The sequence below is a fragment of the Schistocerca nitens genome, chromosome 8, assembly GCF_023898315.1.
Source record: "Schistocerca nitens isolate TAMUIC-IGC-003100 chromosome 8, iqSchNite1.1, whole genome shotgun sequence".
NCBI lineage: Eukaryota > Metazoa > Arthropoda > Insecta > Orthoptera > Acrididae > Schistocerca > Schistocerca nitens.
In genome coordinates, this window is record NC_064621.1 from 529603347 (window position 1) to 529619620 (window position 16274).

The following is a 16274-nucleotide window of genomic DNA, read 5'->3' on the forward strand; positions in this document are numbered from 1 at the left end:
CACACCCTTGGCAGTAGCTTGTTACTGTTCAGTTAACTTTCTATAACTTGATGAAATTGCATGCAAAATTATTGTTGGTAGCACGAAGCTTCAAAAAAAAAAAAAAAATAGCTTTGAGCACTATGGGACTCAACTGCTGTGGTCATAAGTCCCCTAGAACTTAGAACTACTTAAACCTAACTAACCTAAGGACAGCACACAACACCCAGCCATCACGAGGTAGAGAAAATTCCTGACCCCACCGGGAATCGAACCCGGGAACCCGGGCGTGGGAAGCGAGAACGCTACCGTACGACCACGAGATGCGGGCCACGAAGCTTCAGTTCAGAGTTAAAGTTTACGAACGTATTCAGAATCTACAAGTCAAACACTATTCTTCCTTTCAGCTTTGATGTCCACGAGTACATCTGTCGAATCTTTTTCTAAGTTCCCGAACTCCTGTAGAAATTTTAGAAGACTTGTGACCCGAAATACTTTAACATTTCAGTCGCGAATGATACACTGTTCATCGGCACACATCCAAACTCCTGGACTTCTCAAAGCGAACTGCCAAAGACCACACTACTCGTATATAGACTCAATCTGTCGTCGCAAACCCGCAAGATTACGCATACTGTACATGTTATTATAAAAGATACGTGTGTGAATACTCTGTATGACTTGAGCTTGTGCTCTGATTCCTTATTGATGTTAAAGAATACCTGATATCAAAAAATCCAGCGTAAATCGATTTGCTTGTTGCACTTGAACTTTAAAATGAATAAAAATTACATTAACCTTACAACTACCATAAGTGTACAATAAAGACTTTCACGACCGGGTATTTCAACTGACGAGAATTCTTCCGGGTTGTAATGCCGTGGTCCATGGAACTCTTTTATCCCCGACGTTCCGTCCAAAGATACGTTGGACATCTTCGGAGGTGCTCCTGGTTGTGCTGAGTGTTACCGACTGACGAGTCGGACGTAGAAGAAAGGCCTAAATACCAGACCAGGCCCACTTTCCACGGTATTTAGGGCGTACCGACTGACGATTCGGACGTGGAAGAACGGCCTAAATACCAGACCAGACCCACTTTCCACGGTATTTAGGGCGTACCGACTGACGATTCGGACGTGGAAGAACGGCCTAAATACCAGACCAGGCCCACTTACCACGGTATTTAGGGCGTACTTCGAAGTCCGACTCGTCAGTCGGCAAGACTCATCACAACCAGGAGCACCTCCGAAGATGTACAACGTAGCTTTGGACGAAACGTCTGGGATAGAACGGTTCCATGGACCACGGCCATACAACGCGGAAGAATTCTCGGTATAAAAAGTGTAATACATCAAACAGGGCTAGAATTCCACCAGCCTTGCTGTGGCACATTAGGTTTTTGCTGCAGATCCTTGTTATTTGATTTATATATTATTTAGTGAGTCAGTCAATATTTGCGTTATTTACTGTTATCTGTATGAACACAATAACGTCTACAGATAGCTATTGTATTAACTAAAAAAGCAGTTGAAATTATTTTCTTCAATTTATTTCGCACTGATTTTCTTTTCAAAAGCTAGAAATTAACATTCCGGCTCAGAACTCAAATTATATTACTTTTAATAGAAATGATGAAGCTTTTACTTTGGTACTGCTGTTCAAGCCCTTCTTTTGTCCTACCTTCTATGTAAGGATCTCTCGTCTAAGTTCTGTTTGTCCACCCCTAGGAGTGGTGCCGCCACTCTTCAGTCACCATATGCGCACACTTCTCGCCGATCATGATGGAGGCGACGTTGGTGTTGCAGCGAACGATGACTGGCATGACGGACGCGTCAGCTACACGCAGATTGCGCACCCCGTGGACTCGCAGCCACGGGTCAACGACCGCGTCAGCATCTGCGGAAGGCCCCATCTTGGCGGTGCCCACAGGGTGGTACCCTGAGCTGGTGAGGTGTGCCACAGCGCATCGCCAGTAGTCATGTTTCAGCAGCGATGAGCGGCTGCAGTTCTTCAGAGGGAAGTCCTTTACAGAGTAACCAGCTTTCTGCATCGCATCTGTCGAGCCAAACCTCTGGGCGAACTCCACCCCAGCAAGTAGATTCTCGAAGTCATCAGGGTCTTCAAGGTAGCCAGGGTAGATGAGTGGCAGGTCCGTCGGATCGGTACTCCTCAGCCTGATGCGACCACGGCTCCTAGGAGCTAATAATACCAACATAACAAGTATCACGTCCTCGTTTTCAACAAGTTTCTTCAGGGCGTTCGTGGTTTCTTCATCTAAAGTGAGATCTTTGGCAGTAAAGATGTAAGTGGTGCTTTGGGCAAGCGAAAACATGAGCTGTATATCTGGGTAGTTAGCTGTATCGATACCAGGAATGACTGGTGACGCTTTATCTGTCACTGTGAACCCATTGTAAGAAATGAGCCCTGGTGTTGAAAGAGGACCTGTCCTGTTCATCAAATATTTAAAGAAATTCTCTTCAGCTGTTGTTCCCACCAAATGTTTCCTTGTGTAACATAGTCCAAAATAGGCCAGATGGTCCTGAAGATTGTAACCTACTTTGAGATCCTTCAGCACTGGTACACCAACTTCATCCAAGTGGGCTTTTGGCCCAATTCCAGAATGCATCAGTATGTGAGGTGTGTTGATAACTCCTGCTGACAGGATTACTTCCTTTCTTGCTCTAACTTCCTTGATAGTACCGTCTTTCAAAAACTGTACGCCATATGCTGCCTGGTCCTTTTCCCGAATCAGAACCTTGGTTACGTATGCAAACTTCAGGACATGCAGGTTCGACCTCTCTGTCACTGGCACCAAATATCCACGAGCTGTGCTCCACCTCATACCATTACTGATGGAACAGTGTGTATTCCCAAACCCCACATGGGACTCGGCACTGTAGTCCTCAATAATTTTGTAGCCTAGTTCTTTGGCAGCGGCGTCTAGTGTCTCAAATGCAGGATCTAGGCGCTCTGGTTTCGAGGCGTGAATAGGACCACTGCACCCATGTACACTTGCCATGTGCGGCCTTTTCTTCAGTTCCTCCGCGTCAAAGTTCTCTAGCTTCTTGAAGAAGGGCAGTAAGTCCTGGTACGACCAGCCATCGTTACCGAGTGCTGCCCAGCCATCGTAGTTCTGTGGGCTGCCTCTGATATATGTCATGCCGTTGATTGAACTGCTACCACCGAGACCTTTGCCTCGTGGCCAGGCACACCTTCCATCCACCTGTGACAGGCAAGCGCGACCTTCCGGTTCAGTCTGGTACGCCCAGTCCATCTGGAACAAAAATTATCCATTTGTTTATACCCCTCCTGATATTCAGTTAAATCTTATATAATTCGTTGGGTTTATTGTTGTGGTCTTCAGGCCGAAGACTGCTTTGATGTAGGTCTCACGCTAGCCTCTCTGTGTAAATCTCCTTACCTCTGGATAACTACTGCAGCCTACATCCATTTGAACCTGCCAACTGTAGTCAAGACTTGAACACCCACTTCACTTTTTTTCCACTAATACTTAAATTACAAAATTAAATATTCATAGATACCATCAGGAGCTGTCCTATGAATCTATTATACGCTTTGGCCAAATTTTGACGCAATTCACTTTTCCCATCAAGAGGAGCCAGTACCTTTTCTACACCTACATCTACATCCATATTCCTGAAGCCACCATATGGTGCGTGGCGGTGGGTACCCTGTACGACTAATAGCCGTTTCCTTTCCTGTTCCACATGTAGACAGAGCTAGGGGAAAACAAGTATCTATCTGCCTCCGTCTAAGCCCTAATCTTTCTAATTTGTCCTTCATGGTCACTACGCAAAATGTACGTTTTCGGCAGCAAAGTAGTTTTGCAGTCAGCCTCTAATGCCGGTTCCTTAAATTGTTTCAATCGTGCTTCTCTCTCCAATGATGATCATTTGTGTTCCTGAAGCAGCTCTTTAATACTTGAGCGTCGTTCTAACGTACGGTAACGAATCTAGCAGCCTGCCTGTGAATTGCTTCGATGTCTTTCTTTAATCTGACCTTGTCCGGATCCCAAACACTCGAACAGTGCTCAACAATGGGTTGCACTAATGTCCTATAGTCTGATTTAAAGTACAGTAGTTGTCACTTGACGTTTGCGCTGCGAAGTTGCGGCGTTGTCACGTCAAGCACTGGCTAGAGGCAGCCGCCTCAGCGCATCGCTACCCCCGGCGATAGAAAATCGTTTTAAAGCCTGTATCTTCTACAGAAAGTAAGTAAAAAAATTTCAAACCAACATATGATGTATATCTCTACAATGTCTCTCAATCTGTCAAACATCTATTCTTAATTTTAATTAGGACAAGAGTTACGTTAATTTATTTGAAACCATTTTAATTCTCGATTTCGTAAACAGCTTCTAACTTATCACGTCATTACTGAAAAACTATTGGTGTCACAGCAAAATATTTTTTTTCCATTCATTACCAAAATAATGCACTCGGCAAAGAATCCTTAAAAATTTTCGTAGTGTATTACGTTTTCTGTATATAAATTTCTGAAAATAGCGTTTTTAAGCAACCCTATCAGTACTGAACTCGAAACATGTATGACGTTTAAAATCTCTATCACCTATAAATATTATGTAAATATTTTGAAATTTACGTACAGTATCGGTCTCAGTGGTATCTATAAGCATATCAAATATCTTTTCTTAATTTTAATTTGGGCCGTTGTTACATTAACTATTGAAGTGTGAGAAATTTTCGCGTCCGGAAAAGTTTTCTTCTTTAGATTACAAATCTCGAAAACTATTGCACACATTGAATAACATCTTGGTGCATATACAAAATGAAATAGAATTAAAATTCAGTATTACTTAACGTGAGGAGATGACGAGAGCTGGCCAAACAGCACTTCTTAGTCTCACAACAACAATAAGAATTAATCGAAATAAATTCACAAACACAATATTTAATGGCAGTAAGTACACTACACACTAATCAGACAATGCGAAAACACCGCTTAATTCAGTCACTGGACCTATCCGTGTCGCTGCTCGTATTGACAGATATAATCAGGTCCTCGACACTTCGTTGTCAGATACCTTCATTGTTCCATTCGTCCTGTATCACTCCTTTCACGTGATGCACTACCTTCTGCCAGTCTTCCGATGTCACAATTTCAACTGCTTCTTTCAAAAGGTGTTCCACTTCGGTTAATGTGAATTTCTTATTTTCTGCAGCAATAAGCCGTTTAACCTGAGCCCAAACCAGCTCTATTGCGTTGAAATGGCAATGGTAAGGAGGCAATCTGAGCACTTTGTGCCCGTATTTTTTTGCTACTTCATCTACAATGTAAATCGGGCTCTTTGTCTTGTGTTGCGATACAAGTTCTAATAATTCTGCCCTTGTCAAATTACTGTCGAACTATACCTTATGTTTCTGTAATCAGCTAACAATGTCGTTTTTCCTCGTTGCCTTTGCGGGTGCTTTATCTTGTGTTACTGAGTGATAAGGAGTGTTATCCATAACAATGATAGTTTTTTGTTAAGTTCTGGAGCAGACAGTCTTCAAACCATTTCACAAAAGTATTGTGGCTCATCTCTTCGTGGTAGTCGGAGGTCTTATTTGAACTGAATAGCAGCAGATAATTTGGAATGAAACCTTTTGGATTTCCGGCATGTGCTACAATTATCCTTTTTCCCCTGCTGATCGGAACTGCCATACTGCCGCTAATGGTACCGTCTGTCCAGCCTTTTTTTAAACTGTGTCCTGCATTCACCCACGTTTCATCAAGCCAAACGGTATCATCAAAATTTCTCCCCACTAATTCTCTAAGAAAGCGGCATCGCCAGGCTGCAATATCTTGGCGTTTCATTAGTAACTTTCTGCCAGATACGGATTTATAGCGGAATCCTAACATTTTCACGACTAGTAACAAAGACGATTTACTACCCTGAAACAGGTCAGCCGCTGTGAGGGCAGCATGTAGTTTTTTGAGTGTTGGATACTTCTTCCTCGAATAAAATGCGTATATTTGACGCCGAATGGGATCTTCCTGAAAAAAGTCAAGTTTTGTGACCCTCTTCTCTAGTCGCCTCTTTTTCCCAGATGTCTCCAATTTAGATGATTAACTTGAGCCTTCTTTCGTGAATATCTCCTTGCAGATTATTATTACTGATCGTTCGCTAACTTGCAGAGCAGCTGCAGTTCGCTCCGCCACCTTGTCCAAAGGAACGAGAGGCCCTCCTGCATCCCTCTCTCTCTCCCTTAAGGAACACACGTATTCACGCGTATAATGACGCCATGTCCGCCACTTTTTGGAGGTTTCCGAGGAGTGTCCAGCCTCGGCCTCCCTCTCTTGCGAATGCTTTCATGAGACATCGTAAACACGCGAAGCTACGAGTCACTCAAATCTCTCACCCGCAACGGCTCGCTGACGACTGGCTGGCAGAATGCCTTTGTCAGCTCAGCAGAGCGAAGTGGCAACGCAGTGGCAGCCGACAGCTCCTGCTGCCATTGGTTTATTGGTGGCGGGAACCCTGCCGCCCGTTGCCTGTCAAGTGACAACTACTTTAAATCAGACTATATATACAGTCTCCTTTACAGATGCACCACACCTTCCTAGAATTCTCCCAATAAACCGAAGTCGAGCATTCGTACTTCCCCACTACGATACTTACACGCTCATTTCATTTCATATTGCTTACAGTTTTACACCTAGATATTTAATCGAATTGACTGTTTCAAGCACCTACAACAACGATTTCTCGAAAATTATGGCCGGCCGGTGTGGCCGTGCGGTTCTAGGCGCGTCAGTCTGGAACCGCGTGACCGCTACGGTCGCAGGTTCGAATCCTGCCTCGGGCATGGATGTGTGTGATGTCCTTAGGTTAGTTAGGTTTAAGTAGTTCTAAGTTCTAGGGGACTGATGACCTTAGAAGTTAAGTCCCATAGTGCTCAGAGCCATTTGAACCATTTTTTTCGAAAATTATGGGTTTGTTTTTCCTACTCATGTGCATTTAACTTTCATTTTTGTACATTTGGAACTAGCTGCCTTTCATCAGACAAACCAGAAATTTTGTCTAAGTTATCTTGTATCCTCCTACAGTCATTCAACGACGGCATCTTCCCACACACCACAAAATCAACAGGGAACGGCCGCACACTGCTGTTTACCCTGTAAGCCAAATCACTTATGTATATAGAAAAGAACAGTGGTCCTGGCACACTTGTTACTTTCATCTGTGACATGTTCTTAGCTATCAAATTCCCAACACTCATCTGTAGCAAGATATACTAATGGCCATTAAAATTGCTACACCACGAAGATGGCGTACTACAGACGCGAAATTTAACCGACAGGAAGAATACGCTGTGATATGCAAATGATAAGCTTTTCAGAGCATTCACACAAGTTTGACGCCGGTGGCGACACCTACAACGTGCTGACATGAGAAAAGTTTCCAACCGATTTCTCATACACAAACAGCAGTTGACCGGCGTTGCCTGGTGAAACGTTGTTGTGATGCCTCGTGTAAGGAGGAGAAATGCGTACCATCACGTTTCCGATAAAGCTCGGATTGTAGTCTGTCGAAATTGCGGTTTATCGTATCGCGACAAATGGGTTGTATGAATAAAAACGAGAACATTCTCCAGAGTTGATACTCAGAGCAAAAGAACATTCTCAAAGAACGTTCTCAGTTTCGTATGAATAAACTGGGAAGCATAATCTCTGACTCTGGAGTACTTTCTCTCTACCTCCCTTCCTTACTGAGTAAGTTCTCAGCAAAGAGATTAAAATCCAACATCTTTGGTTCTCAGTTTGTTTCGTTTGCGTGTGTTGTGCGATACCGAAAGTTTTTATCAAGTTATTTCTGTGCCGAAATGGAAGACTCAGAATTAGCCATTGTCAACATTATAAAAGGTTACCCCGCAATCATCAGTAAATCGCTAACTCCGGCCGCAAGAAGAGAGAAGGAGGATTGTATTAAAGAAATACAACACCGTTATATGGTTAGTTTCGGGAAAGAAATCACAGACGGGCAGATAATGAAGAAACTGCACAACATGAAATCCCGTATCAAGGCCAAGACGGATGTTAATAAGACGGGAAACATTAAGATTTCCCTGAAAAATTGGGAGCAGACATTTTTGAAATTTTTGGACGTAGATGACTGCAACCCAACTATCCACAGAGTTCCTGGTAAGTCCCATACTTTCCGATTTTTTTTATTACGTGCTTAATGCTTTGAAATTGTGATTCAGAAAAATACGTATTTTTAACATGCGAAAATGAAACAATGTTTGGTAAATTTCGTCTAATATATCACCACTTTTCTGTAAAAGTATCACAGTGTACTCTGCATGAAATTGGACGAACCCGTCCCACATTTCTGCGTAAACCTGTTTGATATATTTACTAACTAGAAACTGAATCCTGACACACTACTATTACATTAAAAAAAATATATTAGGAGCTTGTGCAGTAAGTGGTGGTTCCACCTTTGTCTTCTCTTCACCACGGAATTCGGAGATAGCTGACACAGACTGCACATTGTATCAACAAGAATCAATTTTGCAGCTACCACAAATTGTTGCAGCCGACCATATGGATCTCATGGGCCCCGAAGTCGTCATACCTGCTCAGTCTCCTGCTTCGGGGCCTGAGAGAGCGCCTAAACGTCGGAGATTGAGTATGGAAACAGATGAGACACTTAATTTGTCTACTTCAGAGCTGCAAAGGCTGGTGCTATTATACCAATTAGACATATTGAAACGAAAGCAGCAGAAATTGATGCGTGATGAAGATAAACAATAAAACAAATTGTGTAGTGTCTTATTTACGTACCGAATTTTATTAATAAAAACATCTTTTTTAAGTGAATGTTCATTTACGTTCCTCATTTACCAAATTCCATATCCTCTTACAAAAATTATTCAGTACAAATTTCTTTTCAGTGAAACAATAAGAATAATATAATCCAATTTGAAACCTTAAAAAAGTGTACGCACTTATATTGTTGTGTCCGGCCAGTATCTTCACCACTTCCTTGAAACAAATTCTGTCAAAGAAAAGCAAAAAGAGTAACTTGTTTTACTGTAGCACGTGGCAAATGCCTTCACCACTAATTTTTGGCACAGTAAAGCAAAAAGAGTAACTTGTTTCTATTTTAAATGCTGCAGGTAAGACAGTTGTGCACTTATTTACTGTAGCACCTGGCAAATATCTTCACAACATCCTTTAAACAATTTCTGGTAAAGTAAAGCAAAAAGAGTAACTTGTTTGTATTTTAAATGTTGCAGGTAAGACAGTTGTGCACTTATTTACTGTAGCACCTGGCAAATATCTTCACCACATCCTTTACACAATTTCTGGTAAAGTAAAGCAAAAAGAGTAACTTGTTTGTATTTTAAATGCTGCAGGTTAGACAGATGTGCACTTAATTACTGTAGCATCTGGCAAATACCTTCATCACTAATTTTTGATACAGTAAAGCAAAAAGTGTAAGTGGTTTCTATTTTAAATGCTGCAGGTAAGACAGTTGTTCTCTTATTTACTGTAGCACCTGGCAAATATCGTCACCACATCCTTGAAACAATTTCTGGTAAAGTAAAGCAAAAAGAGTAACTTGTTTGTATTTAAAATGCTGCAGGTTAGACAGTTGTGCACTTATTTACTACAGCATCTGGCAAATACCTTCACAACTAATTTTTGGTACGGTAAAACAAAAACAGTAACTTGTTTCTATTTTAAATGCTGCAGGTTAGACAGTTGTGCACTTATTTACTGTAGGACCTGGCAAATGCCTTCACCACATCCTTGGAACATTTTTGGTAAAGTAAAACAAAAACTTGTGCCATCAATCTGCTGAAGTTACAGTACAGAAATTACATTAAGGTTCCAACAGTTCACGTTAACCTGTTGTGTCCAAAGCTATTTACTGTAGTATCTGAAAATTCTGTTCCAGTTTGAATAGTTACATGTTAAACAATTTTTGTTGAAAGTAAAATCGATGATAGAGAATGAAAAAAAAAACACTAAACAGCATTTTATTATGTAATATCAGGGCACTGTGCTTTATTTTCACGAGGGAATAATTATTGTAATTACAAAAAATATACAAATTGGGTTTAATTATTCAATGTTTTGACAGGCTCCCATACATTACAGTTGACGTATTACATTTACAATTTCCCGTCTTCTATTTGTTCCACGACCACGTAAGTTTGCTGCTTCCTCTTCTCCCAGTACTGGAAGATTGTTGTCGTCATCACTAGGTGCCTCAAAATCCTCATCCCCTACATGTTTTGCTACGTTGTGCAAAACAAAATAGGCTATTATCACACTGGGGATTTTTGTTTGGGCAAGCCTTATTTTATTTTGCGGAATTGGGAAACGCCTTTTCACCTGTCCAAAGCACCGTTCGATTATCACCCTTTCCTTAGAGTGAAGTCTCTTGTATGCCCTCTCATCAGCTATTTCGGAATTTTGAAATGGTGTCATTAACCATTTCGCTGTTGTCACACGTCGCCTGCACGTTTATAGATGGAAAGCCCTTTCGATTAACATATTCGTCTCCATGTGAAGAAGGTTTCATTATAGGTATGTGAGTGCAGTCTAGGGCCCCTACCGCACATGGAAACTTGTATCTCGATTGCCATTTAACTTTCGCTGTTTCTAGTTCGTTAATGTTTCTCGGAAATCTCATCCACAACGGTGCTTTCCTGTTGACCTGTTGCAGAACATACGAAAATGTCAGTGATACTGTAGTCTGGTGTACTCCCAAATGTTCTCCTACACCTAACTGAAAGCCTGGATCCGCTAAATAGCGCAAAAAAATTTTCATTTTGCATTAATTGGAAAGGGCGCCTCCTCCTCTTTCGTGATTTTCCGGAAGAAAGTGATTCGCCAGCCAATCAACGTTTTCACTGTTAAATCTACGGCGGCCGGAGTGGCCGAGCGGTTCTAGGCGCTTCAGTCCGGAACCGCGCGACTGCTACGGTCGCAGGTTCGAATCCTGCCTCGGGCATGGATGTGTGTGATGTCCTTAGGTTAGTTAGGTTTAAGTAGTTCTAAGTTCTAGGGGACTTACGACCACAGCAGTTGAGTCCCATAATGCTCAGAGATATTTGAACCATTTTTGTTAAATCTACACAAACTTCTACAGTTACGTTCTTCTGTGTTCCTGCGTACTACGTATATCTTTTTTTGCCTTTCAAGAAACATAAATTCCGCCATTTTCGCTAAAAACACTCGGTAACGCTTAATCACAACACAACTCACACGCTTTATTCATACCAACCAGAGAACTTTCTCCGAACTTCTGAGTATAAAGTATATTCTCCGTTTTATTAATACATCCCATTGCTGCTCGCGTTGGTCGAGATCCAATGACTGTTAGAATAATATGGAATCGGTGGGTTCAGGAGGGTAACACGGAACGCCGTGCTGGATCCCAACGGCCTCGTATCACTAGCAGTCGAGATGACAGGAATCTTATCCGCATGGCTGTAACGGATCGTGCAGCCACGTCTCGATCCCTGAGTCAACAGATGGGGACGTTTGCAAGACAACAACCATCTGCACGAACAGTTCGACGACGTTTTCAGCAGCATGGACTATCAGCTCGGAGACCATGGCTGCGGTTACCCTTGACGCTGCATCACAGACAGGAGCGCCTGCGATGGTGTACTCAAGGACGAACCTGGGTGCACGAACGGCAAAACGTCATATTTTCGGATGAATCCAGGTTCTGTTTACAGCATCATGATGGTCACATCCGTGTTTGGCGGCATCGCGGTGAACGCACATGTGAAACGTGTATTCGTCATCGCCATACTGGCGTATCACCCGGCGTGTTGGTATGGGGTGCCATTGGTTACACGTCTCGGTCACCTCTTGTTCGCATTGACGGCACTTTGAAAAGTGGACGTTACGTTTCAGATGTGTTACGACCCGTGGCTCTACCCTTCATTCGATCCCTGCCAAACCGTTCATTTCAGCAGGATAATGCACGACCGCATGTTACAGGTCCTATATGGGCCTTTCTGGATACAGAAAATGTTTGACTGCTGCCCTGTCCAGCACATTCTCCAGATCTCTCGCCAATTGAAAACGGCTGGTCAATGGTGGCCGAGGAACTGGCTCGTCCCAAGACGCCAGTCAGTACTCTCGAGTCACTGTGGTATCGTGCTGAAGCTGCATAGGCATCTGTACCTGTGAACGCTACCCAAGCTCTGTTTGACGCAATGCGCAGGCGTATCAAGGATCAAGGCCGTTATTAGGGCCAGAGGTGGTTGTTCTGGGTACTGATTCTTCAGGATCTATGCACCCAAATTGCGTGAAAATGTAATCATATGTCAGTTCTAGTATATTTGTCCAATGAATACCTGTTTATCATCTGCATTTCTTCTTGGTATAGCAATTTTAATGGCCAGTAGTGTATGACCTCATATGGACTTTGGTGGTCCTTTCTGTGCTCTATGTGGCTCACTGTCGTGGACGCTTATTCCAACTACCATATGTGGTTAGCATGGGGTCCAACACTACAGCCGCCACCTTAAATGTACTTATACAGATTCTCACCATCGAAGGGCTTCCCCACATCTTCAAGTCAGATAGTGGGCCTCGATTCATGGCATTGGCCTTTGAACACTTCTGCAATGCCAGTAGCATTAAACTGATGATTAACCTACCTCTTCATCCATCGTCCAATGGTGAAGTGTAGCAGATGGTGCGGATGTTTAAACAGCAAATGCTGACAACAGTGGGCATATACATCATTGCAGTGGCACTCACAATGTTCCTGAGCATATACAGGACCAAACCTGTCCATGACCACAACCCAGCGGGGCAGCTGCATACTCTCCTGCACTTCCTAGCACCACAGCCCCCAGAACATCTGATCCAACATGCTGGATGATATCACCCCCAGAGAGATCTGGGCGGTTTCATATGGAGCAAAACATCCGTGGATGCTAGCTATTGTGGTAGCCACACATGGGCAGCACCTTACAACAGTTTTTACTCCAAGGAATTTGGGGCATCAGCACACCAGGCAACTTCATCCCCAACTACTGACTGCGCCACCATTGGTGGGTCAATCGTAGCTCGGAATAGGAGTGTCCACCCTTGGAAATCTCTCAACCACACGAGTACAGATTGCATTCCAGGGCACTGACGGCATTTTCCGTGGGCGCAGATAAGGAGATTGTTGAGACATCACCTCAGCATCGATCCACTCAACAGTCATCTCCCACACTGCCGTTCCCTAGTGTATTGCTCGACGTCCCACGTACCTTCTTCCAGCTGGTGGGCTCCTCCACTGGGACACAAATCGTGCTGACAGTTCACGCTCCAAAACATCGAGAAGGGCACTTCAGGTCCAACGTGCCCAATTCGGGTGGGGTCGGAGGGGGAGGGATTTGTTATCACAACCCCAACAAGTTCACCGAGCGAGGTGGCGCAGTGGTTAGCAGACTGGACTCGCATTCTGGAGGACGACGGTTCAATCCCGCGTCCGGCCATCCTGATTTAGGTTTTCCTTGATTTCCCTAAATCGCTCCAGGCAAATGCCAGGATGGTTCCTTTGAAAGGGCACAGCCGAATTACTTCCCCGTCCTTCCCTTATCCGATGAGGCCGATGACCTCGTAGTTTGGTCTCTTCCCCCAAAACAACCCAACGCAACAAGTTCAAACCGCTCCAGAATGCATAGCACAGGCGCTCTCGCTGCTCTTTCGTATTGCTCATTGTACTCAGTGTTGTTTGGTTCCTGATATTGCTACATTTAGGCTCTCGGTTGGGTTCGCTCTCGGAACTTTTCATTCTGTAGTGTTGTCTTCGTTGTTCGTTCACCTCTGTAGTTGTCTTTCTGTGATTTTTGGCGACTCGCCGAGTTACAATGTAGCACACTCACTCTTAAGTGTCGTATTGACAAGATTTTCTCAGTTGCAGCGCTTTATGACTTGAATAGGAAGTTTGTTCCTAGGTTCGTGACCATATTGTATCTTGGAAGAATCTTTCAAATTTGAAATATCTTACTATTCTGGAATAACTTTTGTAATTTGAGAGAAGGACAGCAGCACACAAAAAGAGAATACTATAATTGCAAGATGGTATCAGAAAATAAATTTGTATCACAGGCCTGGCTAAAGGTAAAAGTCTGAAAAGTGTTCCAAGGTAGAACGCTCTCCCCTAGCGTAGAAAGTAGGAATTTACCACAGCTTCCTACATGCCGCTCCCATAGAGGGACTACAAAAACAAGATTGATTGCTTCGCACACAGAGCCATTCGATCCGTCGTTTTTCCCCTCCTCCATGCGTGACTGGGATGGAAGAAATGCAGTGGGAAGTACCACGTGCCATCCACGACACGTTGGTTTCGGAGATTACGGACGTAGACGCAGACGGAGACGTAGGATGTGGTGACGTACCTCGGTCTGCCACAGTGTTAGAGAGAGACCGGGGACATCCGACGCTGGGGAAGGGTCGCCTCCCGCCTCCAGGAGCAGAACGCTCCAGCCGGGGTTCTCGGAGAGCCTGGAGGCCACCGCCGCTCCCGCAGACCCGGCGCCGACCACCACGAAGTCGTACTCCGGCAACGGGGGCGACGCGTCCCGCGGGAAGGCACTGCGGTCGGCGAGTGCGCACTGCGCATGCGTCAGGGAGGCCAGCAGCTGCCAGAACAAGGCGCCGACACTGCCGCCGCCGCCCGCAGCGCACGCCTGGAGAGCGGCTGCAGCCGCGGATGCACTCATCAGGGGCAGTTCTGCCTCTGGACACACAGCACACATCGCTACTGTAACATTTACATTTCTTCAGAATTTCGACATCTACATTACTGGACATTAAAATTGCTACACCAAGAAGAAATGCAGATGATAAACGGGTATTGATTGGAAAAATATATTATACTAGAACTGACTCGTGATTACAGTTTCACGCAATTTGGGTGCATAGATCCTGACAAATCAGTACCCAAAACAACCACCTGTGGCCGTAATAACGGCCTTGATACGCCTGGGCAATGAGTCAAACAGGGCTTGGATGGCGTGTACAGATACAGCTGCCCATGCAACTCCAACACCATACCACAGTTCATCAAAAGTAGTGACTGGCGTATTGTGACGAGCCAGTTGCTCGGCCACCATTGACCAAACGTTTTCAATTGGTGAGAGATCTGGAGAATGTGTTGACCAGGGTAGCAGACGAACATTTTCTGTATCCAGAAAGGCCCGTTATGCTGCTGAAATATCGGCTTTCGCAGGGATTGAATGAAGGGTAGAGCCACGGGTCGTAACACAGCTGAAATGTATCGTCCACTGTTCAAAGTGCCGTCAATGCGAACAGGTGGTGATCGAGACGAGTAACCAATGGCACCCCATACCATCACGCCGGGTGATACGCCAGTATGGCGATGACGAATGCACGCTTCCAATGCGCGTTCACTGCGTTGTCGCCAAACACGGATACGACCATCATGATGCTGTAAACAGAACCTGGATTCATCCGAAAATATGACGTTTTGCCATTCGTGCACCCAGGTTCGTCGTTGAGTACATCATCGCAGGCGCACCTGTCTGTGACGCAGCGTCCAGGGTAACCGCAGCCATGGTCTCCGAGCTGATAGTCCATGCTGCTGCAAACGTCGTCGAACTGTTTGTGCCGGCCGAAGTGGCCGTGCGGTTAAAGGCGCTGCAGTCTGGAACCGCAAGACCGCTACGGTCGCAGGTTCGAATCCTGCTTCGGGCATGGATGTTTGTGATGTCCTTAGGTTAGTTAGGTTTAACTAGTTCTAAGTTCTAGGGGACTAATGACCTCAGCAGTTGAGTCCCATAGTGCTCAGAGCCATTTTTTGAACTGTTTGTGCAGATGGTTGTTGTTTTGCAATCATCCCCAACTGTTGACTCAGGGATCGAGACGTGACTGCACGATCCGTTACTGCCATGCGTATAGGATGGCTGTCATCTTGACTGGTAGTGATAGGAGGCCGTTGGGATCCAGCACGGCGTTCAGTATTACCGTCCTGAATCCACCGATTCAATATTCTGCTAACAGTTATTGGATATCGACGAATGCGAGCAGCAATGTCGCGATACGATAAACCGCAATCGCGATAGGCTACAAACCGACCTTTATCAAAGTCGGGAACGTGATGGTCCGCATCTCTCCTCCTTACACGAGGCATCACAACAACGTTTCACCAGGCAACGCCGGTTAACTGCTGTTTGTGTATGAGAAATCGGTTGGAAACTTTCCTCATGTCGGCAGGTTGTAGGTGTCGCCACCGGCGCCAACCTTATGCGAATGCTCTGTAAAGCTAATCATTTGGA

General features: G+C 44.5%; 1 protein-coding gene across 1 annotated transcript; it reads right to left on the reverse strand.

Annotated features, from left to right (window-relative positions):
* Nucleotides 1-1702: 1702 nt before the first annotated feature.
* LOC126199656 (glucose dehydrogenase [FAD, quinone]-like) lies at nucleotides 1703-14735 on the reverse strand. The gene is made up of 2 exons (XM_049936585.1): nucleotides 14376-14735; nucleotides 1703-3253 (listed from the first exon to the last, which is right to left on the reverse strand). The coding sequence occupies exons 1-2, from the start codon at nucleotides 14733-14735 to the stop codon at nucleotides 1703-1705; spliced, it is 1911 nt and encodes a 636-aa protein (XP_049792542.1).
* Nucleotides 14736-16274: the final 1539 nt, after the last annotated feature.

Bases quoted from the DNA above. Each gene is read 5' to 3' on its own strand.
- LOC126199656 (XM_049936585.1), bottom strand. From the start codon at position 14,735: ATGTGTGCTGTGTGTCCAGAGGCAGAACTGCCCCTGATGAGTGCATCC. The intron at 3,254-14,375 runs GTACGTCACCAC...TTTTTGTTCCAG, and splicing joins TAACACTGTGGCAGACCGAG to ATGGACTGGGCGTACCAGAC.